Source organism: Arachis hypogaea, chromosome 3 (genome assembly GCF_003086295.3).
Source record: "Arachis hypogaea cultivar Tifrunner chromosome 3, arahy.Tifrunner.gnm2.J5K5, whole genome shotgun sequence".
Classification (NCBI taxonomy): Eukaryota; Viridiplantae; Streptophyta; class Magnoliopsida; order Fabales; family Fabaceae; genus Arachis; species Arachis hypogaea.
Window position 1 is genome coordinate 26,304,471 of NC_092038.1, and position 23,975 is coordinate 26,328,445.

General features: G+C 31.2%; 2 protein-coding genes, 1 long non-coding RNA gene and 1 pseudogene across 3 annotated transcripts; 3 read left to right on the forward strand and 1 right to left on the reverse strand.

The window, feature by feature from the left end:
* Positions 1 to 266: 266 nt before the first annotated feature.
* LOC112789971 (uncharacterized) lies at positions 267 to 2,460 on the forward strand. Its single transcript, XR_003196461.3, has 2 exons — positions 267 to 970; positions 1,544 to 2,460. It is a non-coding gene; the product is annotated as an uncharacterized lncRNA (long non-coding RNA).
* A 7,940-nt stretch (positions 2,461 to 10,400) lies between these two features.
* Positions 10,401 to 12,542, forward strand: LOC140183346 (G-type lectin S-receptor-like serine/threonine-protein kinase At4g27290). The gene is made up of 2 exons (XM_072231756.1): positions 10,401 to 10,989; positions 11,794 to 12,542. Exons 1-2 carry the CDS (start codon positions 10,401 to 10,403, stop codon positions 12,540 to 12,542), a joined length of 1,338 nt encoding a protein of 445 aa, XP_072087857.1.
* A 1,847-nt stretch (positions 12,543 to 14,389) lies between these two features.
* Positions 14,390 to 19,279, forward strand: LOC112775241 (G-type lectin S-receptor-like serine/threonine-protein kinase SD1-1). Its single transcript, XM_072229606.1, has 6 exons — positions 14,390 to 14,493; positions 17,803 to 17,951; positions 18,040 to 18,250; positions 18,349 to 18,586; positions 18,669 to 18,819; positions 18,895 to 19,279. The coding sequence occupies exons 1-6, from the start codon at positions 14,406 to 14,408 to the stop codon at positions 19,192 to 19,194; spliced, it is 1,137 nt and encodes a 378-aa protein (XP_072085707.1). The 5' UTR covers positions 14,390 to 14,405; the 3' UTR covers positions 19,195 to 19,279.
* A 1,506-nt stretch (positions 19,280 to 20,785) lies between these two features.
* On the reverse strand, positions 20,786 to 21,549 carry LOC112775245 (monooxygenase 3-like; annotated as a pseudogene).
* Between the last annotated feature and the right edge of the window lie 2,426 nt (positions 21,550 to 23,975).

The following is a 23,975-nucleotide window of genomic DNA, read 5'->3' on the forward strand; positions in this document are numbered from 1 at the left end:
CCTCCTTTTACAAACTGTCAGTCCCTTCATAAATTCTCTCTCCATTTAATGCAACATTAATTTTAAGTAAAATAATCTTTCATTTCCACTTTACTTTCCAAACGAGACATTTCCATATCCAACATATCAAACGAAGGCAACTTTTTCTTCTTCGAGAAACTTCCTCCATTTGTTCTTAATCCCACGCCGCTCCAGAAGGAAGCAAACTACGCTCTTTAGCAATTTTTATAGTAACCCTTGACAAGGTTAGTAATGCCTTTTCAGCCTTTTCTTCTTCTTTCCACTGTTATCTTTGTCACAGAGTTTGTCTTATTTTTTGTCTTCTTGTTTTCCTATGGTTTCTAGTGCGGTTGTGTTAAAATTTTCTCATTTCTTTTCTTAATGTAGTTTTTGGTGCTTGCGTTTACGTTTGATTAGGCTTAATGTAGTAAGGGCACCACTGCTTTAAGTTTTCCCCAAACAACGAAGCTTTTTTTTGCCCCCATTTCCATAATATCCTGCGTTCTTCAGAATTGTAACAAGTTTTGTGTTCAATAAGTTTTAGATCTTTTTTTAGTCCTTGGTGACATAGTACTGGTAACGCAGTGGTGGTGTCCATATAGATTTTTCTATGATGGCGAAAGAAAATATCATCCTGAACCGTGGACGCAATGGTGCAGCTAGCCACTCGAGACCTCGATCTGCTTCTCTTCCGTAAATGAACAGTGGACTTGAGGTAGATATTTACTCTTGGATTTTTGAGGAGATTAAGGCTACCCTTTCCACCATAACATAGGAGAAGCTTGACAACTTGAGAGAGGCCAGTATTATAGTTGACGCCAACTTGAGCAAATTATACATTTTTCCGTCCCTAGGTCCGGGGACCAGTTATGCCATATCAACGAGCATGCTGGCACTGTCCCGGGTGGTTATCGATGTACGAGACCTTGTTCTCATGAGTTGGGATCTGGTTGCCTTTTTTGACTTCCAAGTAAGCGTTCTGATTCACTCTCGGTGTGCTCCTTCCCAGTTCCATCCAAAGAGTTGGGACATTATTCATGGTTTCAAGCTTTTATGTTCGTTCTTAGATATCGAGCCTTGTCTTAGAGTCTTTGTTGTTGTTGATTTTTTACTTTGACCATTCCCTTCATATCACAAGGTCGTGGGTTCATCTCCTTCTAAGGTGTCTGAAACAGAAAATTTTTACTTTGTTTGAAGAGTCATATCATAGGTTTAAGTAAAAATTCTTTAAAATTGAAGGGGTAGAAGGTACAACCCCTTTTTTTATGACCCTGGAAGGTGGAAAAATTTAATTTGAGCATCAATTTAAATTCATAACAATGTCTCCTCCCCGAAAATCCGAGTCGGCGGCGTTAATACTTCCGAACTTCTAAGCATCAATTTACTTATGATGTTGTGGAGTGAACGTCCCCTTGTTTTAAGGGATAGATTAACAAGTGAGCAAGCTGCTCGGAATGCTATCACTAAGCTTTGTTCCTTTCTACTCATGATTGCGTACATTTCTTATTTCTTTATCTCATGAGTTTCTATTGCTCATTTTCAGTTGATATGGCTGGGGGACTTGTTGCCATCACCAAGATGAAGAGAAGATTGTTTGCCTAACCTCCCATCAACAAGGTGGTGAAAGAGTCTCCTCCTCCGCCACTATCAGTTGCCAGCCGCAATCTTGGAGGATTGAGGAAAGCCGGAAAGGGCAGAAGCCTGAGATCCATATCTTGGAGGAGGATTCCCTTAACAACTCTCCAACCAGGAAAAAATTGAAAAGTGTTAGTCAAGATGAGGCTACTGTCTCAGCCCCCAACTCCATCAGACATGTGTTGGATAAAGGTTTTCGAACTCCCGACTTCGTGGATCATCATTTCATAGATGAGGATACGAGGGCCGTACTTGCTAAAATGCCTTTGGAAAACACTCTCCCTCGGTTTCAGAGGATGCTCCTCTGCTCAGCCACCTATGTTCGAGACGCTAAAGTAGAGATTTTGAGTCTCCGCTTAAACTTCCAATCAAAGGACAAGATGCCAATGCAAATGCTTAAATCCAGAAGCTGAACACCTCGGTTTCTACTCTTCAAGAGAAGTAGACTTCTCTTGAGAATGAGGTAAAAAGTTTGAAAGAAGCAAAAGCGGCTTCTGATTTGAGGGAAGATAATTTGAAGAAACAGGTCTCCAAGTTGATAGGGAGGTCAATTAAAAAGGCGGAACAAGTGGCTATGGATGGGATTTTTTATGTTAAACGGAACATCTTTGACAAAATCAAACTGAAAGGTCCCGACTTGGACGTCTCCGAAGTCGATGCCTTCAAGAAGATGGTGAATGAAAAAGTTGTTTCTATTGTGTAATTTTTATAATATTTTTTCAAGTATTATGATCTTGTTAGTATGGAATTTTGGTACTTTTGTATCATTTTTCCCGTCATTTTGTCGGGATTAACTTTATGCATTCCCTTTGATTTTGGGACTAACTTTATGACTTTTAACGTTTACCGTTTTGATGTTCTTTAAAGATCAGCCTTTTCTCCAGTATTTCTTAAACCATTTTATTTCGAGCCTTAATTTCATCCGAAATCCAATTTTATATTGGTGAAGAGGTATTTTGGATTTTTAGTATAATGTATTTCAACATAATATAAAGTTTTCAAGATAAATCCATAGTTATTTAAACATAACACAAAGTCACAAGAAAAACTCGTTTGCTGATTACAAGAAAGGCCTCATTAAAAGCCTAGATGCCTAGAAAAAAAGTGCATGTATTCTACTAATAAAATTTTTCTAGCGTAATACCATTTTCTAAGACTAATACCTCTTTAAGTGAGTTGCATTCCAGCTTCTCGAGACCTCAGATCCGTCCAGTGTTTCTAGCTTATATGTCCCCTTTCCTAATACTTCTTTTATTTTGAAAGGTCATTTCCAAATCGGAGCTAGCTTACCTCGGGTTCCTGGAGTTTCGGCATCAGCCTACCTTAGCACTAGATCTTCAGGTTGGAAACTTCTGGGTCGGACCTTGGTATTGTACCTCTTTGCCACCTTTGGCTTTAGAGCTTACTCAGTGAAGTTAGCCATATTTCTAACCTAATCAATCAGGTCCAAGCTTTCATGAGTTTCGGAGGTCCCCAAAAGCATTCTTGGACTCGGCTCCCCGTGTTCTACAAGGATTACTGCTTCTTCACCATAAGTAAGTCTGAAAGGTGTTTTCTTGGTGGTAGATTGAACTGTAGTTCAATATGACTATAAAACTGACTATACCTCGTCAGCCCAGAAGCCCGAACGCTCATCCAATCTCTTTTTTAACCTTTTTAAAATTACTTTATTAGCAGTTTTGGCTTGTCCATTTGCCAAATCCTTAAACCAGATAGTAGTTCCTAAAATCGAGGAATCCATAAGCTGAGTCCCATTATATATGACCATAATTTCAAGAATCCCAAACTTTGCAATGATTTCTCTCCAAACGAACTTCCGGCATTGAGCAGAACTAATACTAGACAAGGGCATAACTTTAATCCATTTGGTAAAATAACTATAACGACTATAAGATATTTACCTGACCCAGTTCTTGTGGGAAGGGTCCCAATAAATCTAAGCCCCACTTAGCAAATGGCCTTGTCAGGATGACATATACAAGCTCGTGAGGAGGTGTTTGGTGGAGGTTGTTGTGTAGTTGGCATTTGTCACATTTCTTCACATATTCTATGGCATCTTTGATGAGAGTGGGCCAAAGAACCCTGCTCGAATGACTTTCTAAGCTAATGACTTGCCTCCCAAATGATGTCCACAGTATCCCTCATGAGCTTCCTGCAACACATACATGGTTTGTTGCCTATTTAAACATTTTAACAATGGTTGAGCACACCCCTTTTATATAGTTGCCCATTTATCATGGTATATTTAGCTGCTTTAAGTCGTAACTTCCTAGCTTCCTTATGATCACTAGGCAAGGTCCCGTGTTCTAGATATATACATATGGGATCTATCCAGGTACTAAGATTGAACAAATGGGAAATCGTGATGTCGAGCTTTGTTATAGTAGGTTCTGTAAGTACTTCCTGTATCAGACTACGATTTTCTGTTCTGGACTTAGTACTTGCCAGTTTAGACAATACATCAAATCATGTGTTTTGTTCCCTAGGTACATGCTTAATTGAAAAGGAATAAAAGAATTGTATCTCTTGTACTTTTTTCACGCACTGTTGCAATAACGGATCTCGTGCTTGATACTCCCCATTAACTTGGAAGGTCACCAATTGTGAATCACTGAATACAGTCACTCCTATAGCCCTGACATCCCGAGCTAATGCTAGTCCTACAAGCAAAGCCTCGTACTCAGCCTAATTATTCGAGATAGGAAAATCAAATTTAATAGAAGCCTCGATCACCATGTCTTCACCCTTGGTTAGGATGAGACTAGCCTCTCCATACCTGACATTGGAAGCTCCATCTGTATGAAGCTCTTATATCGGTATATCGGTGATTGGGTGTGTCATTTCGGCCAAAAAATCTACCATTGCTTGAGCCTTAATGGTGGAACGTGGTTCATAACGTATATCAAATTGAGATAGTTCTATGGATCAACCCATAATCCGACTGCCAAGTCATATTTTTGTAAAACTTTCTTAATCGGTTGGTCGGTTCGTACTATTACCAAATACCTTTGAAAGTATTGGCGCAACTGACGAGCCGATGTAAGAAGAAAAAATGCAAGTTTTTCCATAACGTTGATGCTTATCCTTTCCTCTAAAACCAAAGCCGAAGCTAAAGTTTTTTCGGTCACAGATAGGTACAGGAACAAGGGTTGCCCATGTTCTGGCTTTGCTAAAACGAGAGGAGATGAGAGCAAGTTCTTAAAATGCTGAAACGCTGCTTCACATTCTTCCATCCATGAAAATTTTACATCCGTCCTCATTAATTTAAAAAATAGTTTGTCTTTTTCTGCGAAATCCCCTAGAAACCTTGACCATACGGCCAACCAACCTGAGCCTTTGAATCTCTTTAAGATTCCGAGGACTTGACATGTCTAAAACTGCCTGACATTTCTTGGGATTAGCTTCTATGCCTCTTTGAGTTACCATAAAACCTAAAATTTTACCTCCCTAAGCTCCAAATGCACACTTTGCCGAGTTCATGCTCATCCGGTGAAGTTGGAGGCAGTCAAAAACTTCCTTCCAGTCGTTAATCAAATCAGAATCATCCCTTGCCTTTATTAATATATCATTGATGTAAACTTCCATATTTTTACGATCTGCCGCTTGAAGACTTTTGCCTGGAACCTTTGGTAAGTTGTCCTTGCATTTTTCAAACCAAAAGGCACCACAATGTAGCAGTAAATCCCTTCAAGGGTGATACATGTTGTTTTATCTTCGTCATCTTTATGCATCAGAATCTGGTTATAACCACTATAGGTATCTAGAAAACTTAATATTCGATATTCCTAAGATGAATCAATCATGTTGTCAATGTTAGGTCAAGGAAAATAATCTTTTGGGCATGCTTTGTTTAAGTCCGTATAATCTATACACATTTGCCATTTTTCATTTGACTTTTTACCATGACTACATTGGACAACCATGTTGAGTAAGTTAACTCACGAATAAACCAAGCATCCAATAATCTCTGAACTTGATTTTTAACCTCGATAACTCAGCTGGGCAACATCTTTTTACGTCACTGCGCAACCGGCTTGAACCTGGGTTAATAGCCAGCTGATGGGACATGAATGTTGGATCGATCCTAAGCATGTCGGCAGGTTCCCAAGAAAATAAATCTATCTTACCTCTTAAGAAATTCTGAAGTTCAGAATTCAAGGGGTAATGTAGTTTTTTATTGACCATAGTGTACTTCTCTGGCACACCAACGATTTGGAATTTCTCTAAGTGTCCATTGGGCTCTGGTCTCGGTTTCTCCTGAATTCTAGAATCTAGATCAACAAGGAACACCCCCGTGGATTCCTTAGTTTTATCCCGGAGCATGAGGCTGGCCTGGTTGCATTTAACTACTGAGACCCGATCTCCTCGGATAGTTGCAACCTGACCTTCCGCGGTCAGGAAATTCATAGCTAAGAATTTTGTTGAAATGAAAGTGCACAGATCATTAAGCGTTTTCCTTCCTATCACATTGTAGGCTGTGAAATCTTGAAGGACCATAAACTCGGCTTGCACCACTCTCACATTGACACCTTTTCCTACTGTGAAGAGGAGATCCACAGCTCTATCAGGTTTGATATAATGATCCCCGAGTCTGACAACTCCGGGGAGATGAGACTTTAAATACTGATCCTTTAAATCCAAGGCTTCAATGTATTTCTGAAGAGTAAGTTTGAGTTTTCACCTGTATCAATCAAAATTCTTTTCACGATGCCATTACTCAACTTAGTCGTGATCACCAGGGGCTCATCATCTTCAGAGGTGGCGATGTGGAAGTCTTCTGCTGTGAATTGTACTGTTGGAATACAAGTTACCTTGAGTAATTCCGAACTTACAGCTTTCACATCCTTTTTAATCGCATTGTTGGATCTGGAAAATCTATTCCTACCCATGACCTCGTTAACCATGACCTGGACAGTGTCTTATAGATTCTCTGAAGGTTTTATGTTCCTGAGATTCCTGGTTTTTCGATCTTCATCATCATTATGTCGCCGAGATGGGCTTACTTGCTGTACAAATTTGAGAAGCTTTCCTTCCTGGATTACTTATTCCAGTGTGTCTTTTAAATCAACACAATCTTCGGTCTTGTGACCATAAGACTTGTTGATATACTTCGACAATTGAGGTGACCAATAGTGTGTATATGGAGAACTTACCGACCCGTAGAGTTGGTGGCTTTGGAGATGAGGCTTGGCTCATGCTGCTGACGTTGTTAGGTGATGGCGCCAGATTTTTTCTTTTTGTTGAGACTACTTTGAACACTTCCTTATCTCACATATATTCTAAGGCAATCTGATGAATTTTTTTCATGAATTTTACATTCTTGGAAGTCAAATGCTTTCGGAAGTCTCCTTCAAATAAACCAGCAATTAAACATAAGGAAACAACCTCAGGGGTTCGTGTGTTTACCTCTAGTAGTGCTTTGTTGAAGCAATCTAGATAATTTTAGATGTTTTTTCCTATCTTTTGTTCCACCCCAAGCAAGGAGATTAGAAGCTTAGCTTGGGTTCTTCTTGTAGTAAAGTGAGCCAAGAACTTAACTTTGATATTGGCAAAGGAAGAAATCAACTCGGAGAGGAGGGTATTGAACTATGTCATAGTTGGCTCTGACAAGGTTACGAAAAAACTCTACATCAGATTGCATCCTTCACCCCTTCCAGGTTCATTCTTACCTCAAAAGCATCGATGTACTCTTAAAGATCCATCTTCCCGTCATGCTTTAGTTAAGTAGACTTATCAAAATATTTCAGAAATTGCACTTGAAGGATGTGAGAGACAAAAAGAGTTTGTCCCATTATCACGTGTTTTCAAGTTTTTCTATGCCTTTTAGGATTTGGGTTCCTTTGCGGAATCTGTCTCCTTTTTTAGAATAATCGATTGCCATTAAAAATATAGTGATATTTTATGACAAATCGATTTTAGCAATTAAGTCTAACCAAATTGGTCTAATAATTCATTAATCTTAAATTATTTTAACAAAAATCACTCGAATAATATATGTCTAAATCACACACATCTTAATTTTTGTAACTCCTTCCTTCTTAATATCTTCTACGACATTTGTTATTTTCTGATTTTTTCAATACATTTGTTATTTTCTGACTCTCTACTTGGCTGCTTTTTATGTCAAGAACATAAGTTTTGGGAGAAAATCATGGGAAACAATACTAGTTTTGGAAGAGATTTATGTATCAAATCAAATGAATTGAATAAATAATAATGTTATTAATGTGTGTTGCAGAGTGAATATATTTAGGGATTAACTCATTACTTTAGTGATCAATTTAGCAATAACAATCTTTATGACCTAATATAGTCGCTAAATTCGGTGTCACTGACTTCATAAGCGACCAAAAATTTACACAAAGTCTAACTCTTGTCTCTTAGCTACTAAATTAGTTATTTTTTTTATTTAATGGCTGATTTAGAGAAAAATTTTCTTAGATTCTAATTTTTGTGTTGCTAAATTGGTTATTATTTTCTTACTTAGTGACAAATTAAGTGACCAACTCTTTTTTTTTGGGTAATATAAAATTTTGATTGTCACAAAATAGGTCATGTTACTCAAATTAGTTGCTATTCCGAAAGTTTCTTATAGTGGGAAGCTACATTGATGAACGCAACTAAAAGATTTATCGATCTAGTGTGGACAAATTAATAGTAAAAAAAAAAACACTGTGTATTTACATTCAAAAAATTTCTGTGTATATTACTATATATTGTCATAAAATTACTATATTTATTGTAAAAGAAAAGATTTCTGGGTGTTGCTTCCATATTTCTCTTAAGGAATTTCTGTGTTTACCTTAAAAAAAGTATATGTTTATATGTTTATATATTATCATAAAATTTATGTTTTTATTATAAAAAAATTGTGTGTTTGCTTCCCATATTTCTCTTAAAAAAAATTTGTTTACCTTTAAAATATAGAAAAAATAATTATTTTTTTCACGAATGTTTAAAATATTAACAAAATTATTCAAAAAAAAATTAAAACTTAAATTATAGTCATGAAAAATGACTTTCAATTGACAAAATATCTAAACCCTAAAATTAAGTTGGCTTCGTTAAAAAATAATTCAAAATTTTTATACTACTCTTGTCATGCACACTCTTCATCACACGCTCTTCTCTCCCCCAACAATCCACTTTACCATCTCCATCGTTAATAATATCATTATCTTCATTAAATTCAGCAAATTTCTCAGGTTGAATGAGCATCCTAAAGTCGAAAATGATTCAGGTCTTTAGTTGAATGAGATGCTACTGAGAGCCTTTAAAAGGCAAAGACATAGTTCACATCATCCGACTAGCAAGGTCTTTGTTGGCTGAAATAGAGCTTGGCATCGAAAGAGTTTGGGTATTTTTATTAAATGAAACACATTTTTTATGGGTACGATTTTTGTTTTATTTTTTTATGGGGTTTTAAAAATTTGTGGACAAAAATAATTGTTTAACCAAATGTTTATGTATTTAAAGTCATAAATTTTTTGTGTTTATCATAAAAGATTTGTGTTTACTTCTTAAGTTTTTATTAACTAATTGTGCGTTTACCTTCAACAAATTTATATATTTGTTGTCATAAAATTTTTGTATTTATCTTCAAAATTTATGCGTTTACTTCTTTTGTTTCACTTTAAAAATTTGTGTGTTCATCTTAAAACAATTATGTGTTTATCGTTATAAAATTTTCGTATTTAAGATAAAAAAAACTTCTCTGTTTATAATAAAAATTTCTCTATTTATTGTCATAATTGTTTTTTGTATTTTTTTTTTTTGTTCCTATGCATTTTTTCTTATTTATTCTTCTTTTTCTCTTTATAAAATTTTTAAAAATATAAAAATAACAAACAAATAACGAAGATACAAAAAAAAGGAAAAGACACAGAAGAACAAGAAGAATTAGAAGACGTAAGACAAGAAGACGCAGAAAAAAAAAAAGAGAAAAAAGAAGACAACACAAAAGAGGAAGAAGGAGAAAAAAAATGGTGTGTAATCTATGTTAAAGAAAAAACATACAGATATAATAAAATTTAATTGAACTTAATTACAAAAAGATTTATTCGTACAAAATTTCTGTTAAAAATAATACTAGTTACATCATAGTGTTTGACAAAACTTTTTAAGGGGAAATCACAATTTTTGCAAACAAAAAATCTAATTCCAATGAAATAATATCTAAATAAAAGACATGCAATAATTGTCACCTTCCAATAATAACAAAATATTAACACCGAACCTTCAGTGAAGTTTAATTACCCCACAAAAAAATCACAAAAGTTTGAAATTTGTCAAAACTTTGATTTTGGAATTTCATGAATGTTTTTTCTTTCATTTAGGAGAATAAATTATTATTTTTTATTATAAAAATTTTTTAAACGTTCATAATTTTAATTATAAAAATTATATACTGAGTCATCAATACTCATCTAAGATTGGAATAGTTTTATAATTTTGGTTATAAGTGTTGAATTTGTTTGCATATTTTAAAATAAAATCATCAGTACTCCAAAAATTTTTAGTAAAATGTTTTATTTTATTCTATTAAAAAATTATTTTGACAAAAAGAACAATTTTGACATATATTATATCAATAATTTAATCAAACATATTAATTAGACCAGTTTATTCAAAACCTAAAGTTTGTCCGTTGATGTCAAACTAGTAATTTACCTAGTTTTTTCCTTTAAAATAACTTTCCTTCTTTTCACTATATAATATATATAGCGGTGCCAATAACTAACTTAGTATATAGTATATACTACTCAATGAAGATCAATCCTTCTTTCTGGACTATCATTGTTTACACATTAGTTATTGCCACTCCCTTCTTTCATCATGAATCCAATGCAATGAACACTTCTATCATTACCCCAAACCTATGCCTCGGTGACGGCAAGACCATAGTTTCCAAAGATAAAGGAACCTTTGAACTTGGCTTCTTCACAAAATCCAACAAACGCTACCTTGGAATTTGGTACGCCAACATCACAATCCAGACCATTGTGTGGGTGGCGAACGGTGCCAACCCCATCAACGATTATTCCCCTGTTACCCCTCCCATTTTAGAACTTAAAAGCAATGGAAGCTTGGTTCTTACTCACAAGAACGTTCTTGTATGGCAAACAATCAGCAGTTCCCCGGCAACCGCAGTGCGGAATCCGGTGGCGGAGCTTCTTGATTCCGGCAATCTTGTGATAAGAGAGGACAATGATACAAACCCACAACGCTATTTGTGGCAGAGCTTTGACTACCCTTCGAATACAATGTTGGCAGGGATGAAACTGGGATGGGACATTAGAAGAAATTTCAACAGGAAGATCACAGCTTGGAAGACTGATGATAATCCAGCACCAGGTAATGTTACATGTACGATAATTGATTTTTGTGACTCTTAATAAATATGTATTCGTTTTTATCTGATATTGTCCAAAGTAATTTTCGGGTACTTCTAAAAATATACTAACTTACGTGGAGTTGTTTTCATCTAAAATTGATAGTAAAAATTTATGAATTTTTTTTTTAAAAAAAAGTTCTTTGAATAAAAATGTTTAATCTTTTAAAATTTTTTCAAAATCAATTTAGATATTTATTCTGTTTAATATTAAATGTTGAAGTTTTTCTATTATTATGTTAATATTACATAGAATGAACTAATAATAAAGATAAAGCATAAAATATTATAAATTTTTAGGATACTAAACTAAATGAAAAATTTCGGTTAAAACTAGTCATAACAACTACATACTAAACACGTATTCAACAGAAAACTGATTTTTGAATTTCTAAAACAGTAAAATTAGAGGTTAAAAAATGTAGTGCTTCAACTAAAATTTAGACAGAATTAAGGAAGATATAATAAAATATTATATTATATATAAATATATATTTTTTAAAAATTAATTTTCTTTTTATTTTAATAATTTTTTAAAATTGATATTTTTTTAAAGAAAACAGTATCAATTTACCCATTTTGACTAGTTCTGATTCTCATGACTATAATTCAACTAGGGCTAGCAATCGGCCAAATAGAATAGAATAGCATTTAAATTTTATTTTAATTTTATTTACAAATTTAAATTCTCTCTAAATCCTATCTAAGTTAATTACCCCTAGTTGGTTGGGGATGGTTTTTGTATTGACATTGATTGCACATTACAGGTGACTTTTCTTGGAGTGTTATGCGGTACAACTACCCTGAAGTGTATATGACGAAGAGAAGAAGAAAGATGTACAGAATTGGACCCTGGAACGGCTTGCGTTTCAGTGGCATGCCAGAACTGAGATCCAATCCAATATTTAATTTCAACTTCGTCTCCACTGCTGAAGAAGTTTACTACACATGGACCCTCAAGGACCCTTCTCTAACAACCATCGCAGTCCTTAACCAGAGCGCGGGCGGCCGCCCTCGCTACGTTTGGTCGGAGGCCGATGAATCGTGGAGGACTTATTCAACTTTGCCAGGGGACTATTGTGATACCTATGGACTGTGTGGTCCTAATGGATATTGTAGCATAACTGCATCACCAGTGTGTGAGTGTTTGAAAGGGTTTAAGCCCAAGTTTCCCAAAAAGTGGAACTCAATGGATTGGTCCCAAGGATGTGAAAGAAACCATCCAATAAGGTGCAATAGTAATGGTACCAATGAGGATGGTGATGGGTTTGTGCTTTTGCAGGGATTGAAAGTGCCAGATACTGAATATACTTTGGTGTATAAGGATATTGATTTGAATAAATGTAGAGCCATGTGCTTGGAAAATTGTTCATGCATGGCTTATACAAACTCAGATATAAGAGGAGGTGGTCAAGGCTGTGTCATGTGGTTTCATGATTTAATTGATATCAAACTGTTTCCTGATGGTGGACAGGAACTATACGTCCGACTGCGTGCTTCTGACTTGGGTAAATAATATTTCACTCACTTTTCAATTCATGCATGCTTCTATTTTTTTTTTAAGTTAATAATTAAATTAATCTCTAAAAAATAGGATATTTTTTAATTTATTCTTAAAAAAAATTTTTAATTTTTTTAAAATTATAAATTAATTATATTTGTCTTTCAATCACTCTATTAACAATTAATATCAACGATATTAATTATGTGAAATATTAATTCACAACATACATTATATTTAACATGTTTAATTAAATACTTACTAAATATATTTATAAAAATTTATTAATTTAGTCAAATTTTTTAATTACATAAACTCTATTTCGAATATGACATAATGATTAAATTAATAATTTTTATAAATATATATAATTAATGTCCAATTAAATATGTCAAGTATGATGTATATTATCAATTAAAAATTTAAAATTTTACATCATTAATTATTGACAAAATTATTAATAAAGTTATTGAAAAATAAATATAATTAATTCGTAATTCTTAAAAGATTTATTTGATTAATAAAATCTTTCAGCAACAAATTTAAAAAATATCCTGTATTTTAAGAATTAATTTAACTATTAACTTTTTTTTTATTTTCTGTTTATTTTGTCTAAGATACTTGCTTGCCTCATGATCCTTAAACTATTAGTTTTAAACACTCAATCAACACTAAATTTTAAATCTTAATAAATATAAAAATAAAATATTAATAAAATGTGTTGGTTCATAATATTTTTCTTAATTTATTAATATAAAATATTTGAGAAATACTAAAAAAAATCAGTTTAAAGCGGTCTAAAATTACTTTATTTTATATTTATTAATTATTACTTACTTTATTTTATATTCTTTAATTACTACTATAATAATTGAGTAATATGCAAGATATAATAAATATGTAATTGTTATAGATATTACATTAGATAATTTTAAATTATTATTTCCTAATATTATTGTTATTAATAATTTAAGTTTGAATAAAATCAAGAGGAGTGTCAGAGGTCCGGCAAATTTTGTAATTTGTAACTATCAATTAATTATCATTAGTATTTTTAATAGTGTGAGATTATATAGAAATTACTCATTTTTTTGTAATTAAGTACGGACAGATTTTAATAAAGGGAAAGTTTAGGGCTAGCAATTTTATTGAATTTTGCCCAGCATGTAACCAGCAGAAAAATATGAGTCATTGGATGAAATCTTATACCAATCTCACACCATCAAATTATCATTGATGGCTAGTTGATGGCTAACAATCACAAAAATTACTGTCCCCCTAACATTGCTCATAAAAAGAAAGTTTAGGGTTTTCTTGTAAATAAAAGTGCTAACCCTATAAACTTTCTCTAAAATCAATAAATTTATACACATTTTCATGTATTCTTGTAAACTTTTGAATTTATTATTTTTATTCACATACGGTTTTCTAATTTGTTGAATGATATAATTTCACAAGAAATATTTTTAATTAGACTTTTAAAATGAAGAAATCTTATTAAAATTTTAATATATTTTATTTTTTAGCATCATAAATTCATTATTTATTAGAGAAAAAATGAATATAAGTAATTTTTCTTATAATATATTTGTCTAATTGTGAATATATTTTATTATAATGGAATTTTATGATTACTTTTATTATGAAATTTTCTTGAAATCCACGAGTTTAAGTAAACGGTCTTTGATCCACCACGGTTTTGAAAATTCAAAGCCTTTCTTTAGAATGAATTTTCAAATCAAATTTTGACCCCAATATTGTCTTTTTAAGTCTGAAAATTCAAAGCTAGTCTTTAGAACGGAATTTCAAGTTTTGACCCATAGCTTATTTGTTTTGATCAAATCCAACCATGAAGGTGCTGAGCATACACAAAAGAGAATGAAAATAATAGTTGGAACCACTATTGCCGCAGCACTTATTTCGGTAACTACTTATTCTGCCTACAGATTCAGGAAAAAGATTGCAGGTAAAATTATTCACTTTACTCAGGTCTTTAAAAATGCTTGCTTCAATTCTATATACAATCTTACAAATGATATTTCTGCTTTCAGCGAATTCCCGTATCCCACTAAAGAAATAATCATTCAGTATTAGCCATTAATTGGAAATTAGTATCTACTCTTATATTAATTATATTAGTATATTTACACAACATGAAACTTTTTCATACTAATTGTTAGGCCGTCGTTGCGCTAATATATTTTTAAAGGATAAAGTATAATTTTTGTCTTTGAAATTTATCAAAATTTTAGTTTTATTTTTAAATGAGTAAAGTATTATTTTTGTTCTGAATATTTGGATAAGTCTTAAAGTTCCTAACATTTTAATAGTCCTAATTAAGTCTCTAATATTTTAAAACTGACTCAATGTTGAAAATGAATTATTTCCATTTTTTTTAACACTTAAGAGAATAAAGTGTGATCTTTCACTTTTAATTTTATAAGTGGGACCAAAATTAAATAAGAGAGAGAGAATAATAAAAGGTGAGATCTTCCACTAGACACCATCCAATTTTTTCTCCACCAGAGAATCCACTCCCCTCAATGTTATCCTGTCATTAGGGATCCGTTAACAAGATTGACGGTGGGACAAAATTGAGACGAAACGTTAGATACTTTAATAAAACGAAAACGTTGGGAACAACTATGATACATAGAAATAAATTTTAATTTTATCTTTTAATAATATCATTTTTTTACTATGTATAGTATTCAATTATTTTTTAATCACATCTAAATAAATTACACATAATTATATTACTTTCATTTTAAATAAATTAATCTTTTTTTATAATTTTACTCTTAAAAATTTTTAGTTATCATGAAATGTTTGTAGAATGACTAGTATATAAACTTGCAGAAAAGAAAAAAATAATATATATACAATAAAATATAAATTATATCTTTTGTTTCTAATGTATCAAAATTCTTTAAAATTATAAAAAAAATAAATTTATTTAAAATAAAAGTAATGTGATTAAGATAATTTATTTAGATGTAATTAAAAAATAATTGAATACTATGTACAGTAAAAAATTAATATTCTTAAAAAATAAAATAAAATTAAAATTTATTTTTATGTATTGTTTTTATCCCTAACGTTTTTGTCCTATTTAACTCCCTAATATTTCAAAATCGTTTTAATTTTGTCCCACTATCAATACTGTTAACGGATGTTAACGGCAGGGCAACAATGAGTCAATTTTAAAACATTAGAAACTTAAATAGGACGATTAAAACGTTAAGAACAACTTTAAAACTTGCCCCAAACGTTAAGGATAAAAACCATACTTTACTCTTCTTAAATTTTAATTTTTTTCAATTTTTATCCAAAATTTTTTTACTTAGCATCAAATCTATTCTAATGTTAATAACGTCTAAATCATTAACAGACATTAATAACATAGTAAGTAGTGTCTATAGTTTGATAAGATAGTGTTTGAGTGGAATAACATTTCTTTAATATTTTTTATCTTTTTATTATAAAAGATAAAGACTAAAAACTCCAATCTAAACCCCAAATTCTTATTTGGTGTCTTCTTCTCTATTCTCTTTAAAAACAAGAAAGAAGAGAGCATTAGAAACGCTCGATAACAAAGTCATTAATCATGTAAAAAAAAAAAACAGAGCATGCAAAACCCATCAAAACCCCCAAAACCTCATTTATACATTTCAAATTCAACAATCAAATATAAGAAAAAAAATAAAATAAATCTTTTAATCTCTGAAATTTGTTAAGAATTTAAAAAATATTTTTAAATTTTATTTTATTTTAATTTTATTTCAAAAAATTTTAATTTGTGTAAAATATATTTCGACAACTAAATTTTCAAAAAATTTAAAATCAATCTAATAATAATATATAAAAATTATATATAATTTATTTGTATTGAGAATTATTTTTAAGAAATTATTATTGAATTGTTCTTAAATTTTTAAAAAATCAACTATTAAAAATATATTTAATGCAAATAAAAAATTTTAAGACAAACTTAAAACAAAATAAAATTTAAAAATATTTTTTTAAATTTATACCGTACTTTTTTTTAGATTGAAATAAATTAAATAAAGAAAAACAAAACAAACAAAATAAGAAACTACTTAAATAGAGGGACAGTCCCGTTTAAGACTACTCTTAAACTCCTCTCAAGGTGAAAGAAGTTCCACATGCGAAAGTTGTAACTTCATCGCCATCTTTGTCATAGTATATACTACCGTGTTTGCATCTTTCATAATCAAACGAAAGTCAACACGCTAATTCCAACGCATGATATCTTTTATTTTGAGCACTAATGGATCAATAAACCCAAAACCATCTTGAGTAATAAGATTAAATGCTTCCACACAATCCGTCTCACAAATAACATCTTGTTGACCCACATTTCAAGTTAAGAGATATCTCCAAATAACAAACAATTCTCCTTGAAGAATATTATTACTCTCAATCATTCTCAAACATCCCATTTGTCAGCTCCCATTACAATCTCTAATAACACAAGCAAAACCAACACTATCACCCGAACCAAAATAACTAGCATCACAATTAATCTTTAATGGAGAATTCCAAAAACCATTTAGAGTAGAGATAAAGGACATACGTTGTAATTTAAAAATATTCCTAATTTACCGTACTTTAAAGACAATATATATATATATATATATATATTTTACCGTACAAAATAAAGAAACACTAACACACACAATGCAAGTTTAGAGATGGAATCAAGTGATGACACAAACTGAATAAACAAAAACGACCTTGTAATCGCTGGCGCCTCCGTTCTCTTGTCGATGCCAATGGCATCTCGCTCGTTCTCGCCCTTGCTCTCTGTTCTTTCCTCGACGGTGAAGCCCTATCGTCGACGTCAAAGGCTTTGTCTCCCTTGTTCTCACCCTTGCTCTCTGTTCTCTCGCCGACGGTATTTGACATTTCATTCTATTGCCATAATAAAAAATACCATCAAATTCACCATTGAATTAACGGTATTTGACATTTCATTCTATTGCCACATTAGTGATACTGCTTGTCATGTTACTAACGTCCATCGATGATTTAGAAGTTATTAACACTAGGAGTAGATTTTATGCAAATAAAAATTTTTTGAATAAAATTGAAACAAATTAAAATTTGAGAATAAAATTAAAACTTTTAGCAAATTTCAAGAATAATAAGTATATTTCTTCTATTTTTAAATCATGCATTGAAATATAGGCCAAATGACATTTTAATCCTTGTATTTCATAATGTTGTTGATGACCTTTTTCATAATTTTCAGAAAAGTCATCGAAGATAGAAGATAATTATGAAAGTTATGTAGATGATTTGGATCTTCCATTGCTTAATTATTCAACAATTATGGTTGCTAGTAATAACTTCTCAGTGAAGAATAAGATTGGAGAAGGTGGTTTTGGACCAGTATATTTGGTAATTCGAACGTAGTTCCTATACTCACTTTAAACAAAAAAAAAAGGAAAATATTATTATTGTTACTCATATGAATGTGATTTTGCAGGGAAAATTAGCAAATGAACAAGAAGTTGCTATAAAGAGACTATCAAAGAGTTCAATACAAGGATTTTCTGAGTTCATAAATGAAGTTAAACTAATTGCAAAACTTCAACATCGAAATCTTGTAAAACTTATTGGTTGTTGCATTCAAGGACAAGAGAAGATGCTAGTTTATGAATACATGACCAACGGTAGCTTAGATTACTTCATTTTCGGTATGGAACATCATAAATACTAAGATTTACTATTCACAATAATTAAGAGTATATCGAGTATAACTTCATAAGCTTATTGATTTCCTTGGATAATATAGATCATAGCAAAGGAAAATTGCTAAACTGGCAAAAGCGCAATCACATAATAGGTGGAATCGCTAGAGGCCTTATGTATCTTCATCAAGATTCTCGACTGAGAATTGTACATAGAGATCTTAAAGCGAGTAATATTTTACTTGATCATAATTTAAATTCAAAAATATCAGATTTTGGAATGGCTAGACTTTTTAGAGGAGAGCAAAACGAAGAAAGTACAAATAAAATTGTTGGGACTTTGTGAGTGTCTAATTAACTGTGTACATCATTTTGTTTATCATGATAATCATTGTATTTTAACATCTTGAATGATTTTTTACAGTGGATACATGGCACCAGAGTATGTCCTTGATGGATTATTTTCGGTAAAATCTGATGTTTACAGTTTTGGCGTTTTATTGCTAGAGATTATAAGTGGGAAAAAGAATAGAAGATCTCATGCAAAGCAATCATCCCTTAACCTCATTGATCATGTAGGTACTCTTCATGTGACAAAATTTAATACAATATGATTTTTAATCTTACTAATTTCTTTATGATTAATTCAGACATGGGCACTGTGGAAAATGGGCAATGCTTTCCAAATAATTGACCCAAATATTGAAGACTCATGCATTGAATCTGAAGTATTGCGTTTCATCCATATTGCTCTATTGTGCGTACAACATTGTCCAGAAGATAGACCTAATATGACCTCAGTAGTTCTAATGTTAAGTAGTGAGATGGAATTGGATCAACCTAAAGAGCCTGGTTTTTTCACTAGGAGGGAAAATGTTGAAGCAAATTCATGCACAAGTTACCCAAGTTCAAATAATGAAATTAGCATAACCTTATTAACTGGCAGGTGAAAACCAAAGTTATAAAATAATGTATGTATATATGACTAGGATCAAAGTGTATCTAACTTTAAGAAATTTGTCAAATCTTTTTATTTGTATAATTCTTACAAAATTCACTATATTGAATTAAAAAATATTTTTTTATTGATTATATATCTATATAAGATTTTGTCCAAAACAAATGTTAGACATGATAGTCCCTACCCATATAATGTGGCCTATTAACTTAGTGATATATCTATTAGGGTGTACACATATAAATTGTTATGCGGATTAGGACCAATTGGTCCCTGTCATTTAATCCCATTTCAAACAACCATTTACATGTGTGCATACGAGGAGGAATGAATGCGTCTAATATTTATTCTAAAGAGGGGGCCTAATCTATCATTTTTGAAATGTTAAGATGTGCTTAGTTCTTTGGAATAATGATTGGATATATTAGAATGGACATTTTTCATTTAATTTTTCTTTGTTTCCTCTTCTTTCCCTTCAAAATTTTTAATATTTTTCATTTCTCGTCCAATTTGCAAGCATTTTAACAATGGCATTTGGAAATTTTAGCTGAACTCCATTTGGAATTTTTTCTTTTGCATTGCTAATTTTATTTCTTGTTTAATTTGATAGGAATAAAATACACAACTTTTTACTTGAAAAAAACAAGAACAATACCCACTCACTAAAATAATAACAACAGTGAACACACACCAATGTAACAAAAAAAAAATTGCACAGAAAATAAAAAAATAGAAATAAGAACCCCAAAAATTTTAACATTGAAACTCCCTCCATATAAGAGATAAAAACCACACATCAACTAGACTAGGAAATTAGCTTTACTATGACAGACTACTATATGCTTGATTTTTATTAATATTTAAAAAAATATTACTAAATCATATTAAAATGTTACCTATGTATATTAGTAACATTTTAACAAATGTTAAATATACTCTATATTATTAAAGAGTTTTATTAACATTCTTTTAAAGATTTAATAACATTTAGTAAAAATATTACAAAAGATATTCTATAGTAATATTATAAAAAATGTTATAATAGATCATTCATAGTAACACTTAGAGAAATATTACAATAGATATTTTTTGTAACACTTAAAAAAATGTTACCATAGATAATTTTTGTAACATCTAAAAAAATATTGTCATAGATATTTTCTGTAACACTTAAAAAAATATTACAATAGATATTTTTTGTAATACTTAAAAAAATATTATAATATATATTTTATGTGACACTTAAAAAATATTACAATAAGTCTTTCTAATAACACTTTAAAAAATGTTACAATAGATATTCTATAGCAATAATCTAATAAATGTTACAAAAAAATTTTTTGGGTAACAATAAAAAAATATTACAATAGATCTTTAGTAACATTTAAATATACAAAATATTAAATTAAAATCTTTTTCTTCAATTACATATTCTAACCACTTTACAAATTAAACCCAAGATATTTAAATATTAAAATTGGTCTAATAAATTAATTTTCTTCTTTCTTCAATATGCTTACATGATTAAATATAAAATTGCGTATAATATGTCTATATGGATAATCTAATTATGTATGGAACTATCATTTAGGACCTGAAGATGAACTGTTGAAGCAGATGAACCAGTAAACTGTTGTTGGAGAAACAGGTATATATCTTGCACACACCCATCTACCACCATAGATATAATTTACTCTTGGTCGATAAGACTGTCCTTCTGAATAAGAAGCAAGTCCACGAAAATCACAGTAACCAACGTAATTTGCCTCAGGAAATCCCATCCACTTTGCTATTGGTGATCGAATCACATCACAACTTATCAAAATCTAATTATTCATGAGATTAACTTATCCGAGAGAATCATAATTTGCCATCATATTTCAATCACATAACTATACTCATTTTGTTGTTACTACTACTTTTTGTTACATTCTTGGATCAATATATATGGATAACTAAGACGAATTGAACTGAACTAATTAAACCAGAATATGTACTACTAACCTTTGCAAGAAGTTTAGACTCATTTTCAAGTTCCAATAAAGTTTTCCATCTGGATTTGATTCAATCATTGCTAGCTTTGAAGAAAACTAAATCACATCCTGGGGGAGCTGGCCAGCTAAAGTTTCCAAAAATACTTACCTTACCACAGCTCGCACCTTTTGGCTGCAGCATACCCCCTTCTTTAATCATTTGATAAATAGAGAAATTTATAGTATAAACTAAGCCACCAAAAGGTAAATTAAGAAAGCCTGGGAATTTTGAATCCAACCTGGTACCTTTGATCCTCTTGTTTGAAAGTGAAGGAGCGTAATTTTCTACCATCCTCAAACTTCACTACCATCCTGTACAGCTGATAATATGAACCAGATCATGCTCAGCTGATAATAATTTTAAGTGTTAAAACCAACAAGTACCAAGAAAAAACTCGATACAAGTTCGAGAAACCATCTAGGGGATTAGGACTATGATCATGTGAGAGAGAAAAACTTACTTAAGCCCTCATAAGGTGTTAGTGGCTTGTACTTAAAGCTAAAAACCTGTGTCACATTGTCAAAATTCGGATGCTGAACAACAAGGTTCCATTGTGAATAGTTCATTTTGTAATTGAAATTTGTGATTATGATCTTGATCCTCTAGTACTCTTTGTATTGGAGCTTGACATGCTAGTGCACTCGAATTGGACACATATGGCTTGTACACTGAACTAGAGGTGGATTCAAAGCTCTGTTTGGTGGTGAAATGATTGAAGCTAAATGCAGAGACTTTGGACTTCGAAAACAAATTGTAAAGGATACATCAGAAGAAGAAGAAGAGATTAAATAATTCTTGACAATATAATCTAACACATGCATTCACTTATTAAGATATAGATAAGAAAATCCTACTTGTTTTGAAGCTCAAATGGTTGCTGAAATGGGGATTGACGGTGGCGGCAACAAGCAGAATTTGGAGAGCAGTCCAGCAGTGTTTTATAACCTACATGTAAGAGTAAAAATACAAATACTTTATCACAAATGAGCCTAAAAAATGGAATCACAAATGAGCAGTCCAAAAGTGACCTTGTTTGTGCTTAAAAAAAAGGATAAAAAGAAAAATGAATACATTACTGAAATCATCATGCTTGTGATACTATTCATTCTTTATTTCTTATAATTATTATTAGCTGAGCATGATCTGGTTCACATTACCCTTTAGTTCAACTTTCAAGCAAGAGGATCAAGGATATCGAGGCTTAGTTTAGTAGTAGGTTCAACTTAAATTTATACTATAAGTCTCTCTATTTACATAACACACACACAATAAAAGAAAAATCTTGCGATGAGAATAAGGAAATGGTTTACTATATTTACCAACAAACAATGTAGAGATCCTCCATTTGATAGCTCACTAACTAGTGTAGATTTTTCCTGACAAGTATGTAATAAAGGCATTTAGTGATGGTTCTAACTTCTAAATGCAACAAATATCAAAAACAAATAAACTTAGACCATCCACTTACAGCATTTGTATAGCCAACAACACAACAGTAGAATCATTATACTATATTTGCATGAGGATAAGGAAAGGGTTACTAACACCAATTCTCAACCTCTTTTATACTAACAAGTAACAATACAATTTACAGATTAAGATTTTCTCTATCATTATTTGATTAACAATGCAGAGCTTTTTAACAGCCAAATCAAAGTAATGCTGAACAATGTGCTATACAATAAATAATGGCTTCTTAGCGCTTTTTTTATCATAAAATTGGAAGCTCTTTTCTACTAGCAATAACTGAAAATTCAATCAGGCGTGAATCATGACTGCGGATCGTTCTTTTTCTAATCAATTAATTTGGTAAAAATGTACATTTGATTGAATTTTTGTATAAATACAGAAGCAACAAGACTAAAAATTCCTTTAAGGATCTTTGCATTAAGGTATTAAAAATAATGAATAATTGATTAATCAAATAATTCTATTGAAACAGTAATAATATTGTTACCAAATTTTATTGCTAATCAACCTTCCATATATTTGCAAAACAAGATAAATCTGCTAGTATAGAGAGAAAAATAGAGTTTGTTAAAAGAAGAGAGAGATTCAAGGAGCGGAGTGTGAGCGAGATTGAAAGCACGATCGAGATCAAGATCAAGAGCGCGAGTGAAATTGAGAGCGAGAGTGCGAAGGAGAGCAAGATTTGGAGTGAAATTGATTCTTTGTGCTAGCAGGTTTTCCAATCTTTCTTCTGTCCCAGCCGTTAAGTTAGGTCTCCAATTTTGATTTTCAGAGAAGGGGATGTTCATTTATTTTCATGTCAATAAAAATAGGTAATACTTTTTTAAGTTTTTTTAAAAAAATTACATGTATTTACTAACATTTCATTATAAATGTTACTTTATATATAATTTTATAATAATTACTAATACTTTGACAAATGTTAAGAGATAAATGTTACTAAATATTTAAAATGTAGTAGTGATAAAAAAATAGAATACAAAAAAATTATAAATTACTGCATAAAACATAACAAGTCAATCAATCAATCATCAAAGTTTATAAATAAAAAATACGAAGACAAAAAACCCACAAAATAGAGCTGCTATTAGGTGACTTATAATTTCAATCACATACCTCATCTCGAAAATTTGAATGATCAAAATGAAGAATCAAGTGTCCTAAACACTCTTTTCAAATTTGAGCTCAATCAACTAATAACAAATCTGTAGTAGCCAATTTACGGTGATGACTTTGTGTATGTATGTAAATAGCTTTCTCTCTTTTCTC

Excerpts from the sequence above, each read along its gene's own strand:
- LOC140183346 (XM_072231756.1), top strand. The coding sequence starts at position 10,401 with ATGAAGATCAATCCTTCTTTCTGGACTATCATTGTTTACACATTAGTT. Across the intron at positions 10,990-11,793 it reads TGATGATAATCCAGCACCAG|GTGACTTTTCTTGGAGTGTT; the intron begins GTAATGTTACAT and ends TGCACATTACAG.
- LOC112775241 (XM_072229606.1), top strand. The coding sequence starts at position 14,406 with ATGAAAATAATAGTTGGAACCACTATTGCCGCAGCACTTATTTCGGTA. Across the intron at positions 18,587-18,668 it reads AATAAAATTGTTGGGACTTT|TGGATACATGGCACCAGAGT; the intron begins GTGAGTGTCTAA and ends GATTTTTTACAG. Across the intron at positions 18,820-18,894 it reads CCCTTAACCTCATTGATCAT|ACATGGGCACTGTGGAAAAT; the intron begins GTAGGTACTCTT and ends TGATTAATTCAG.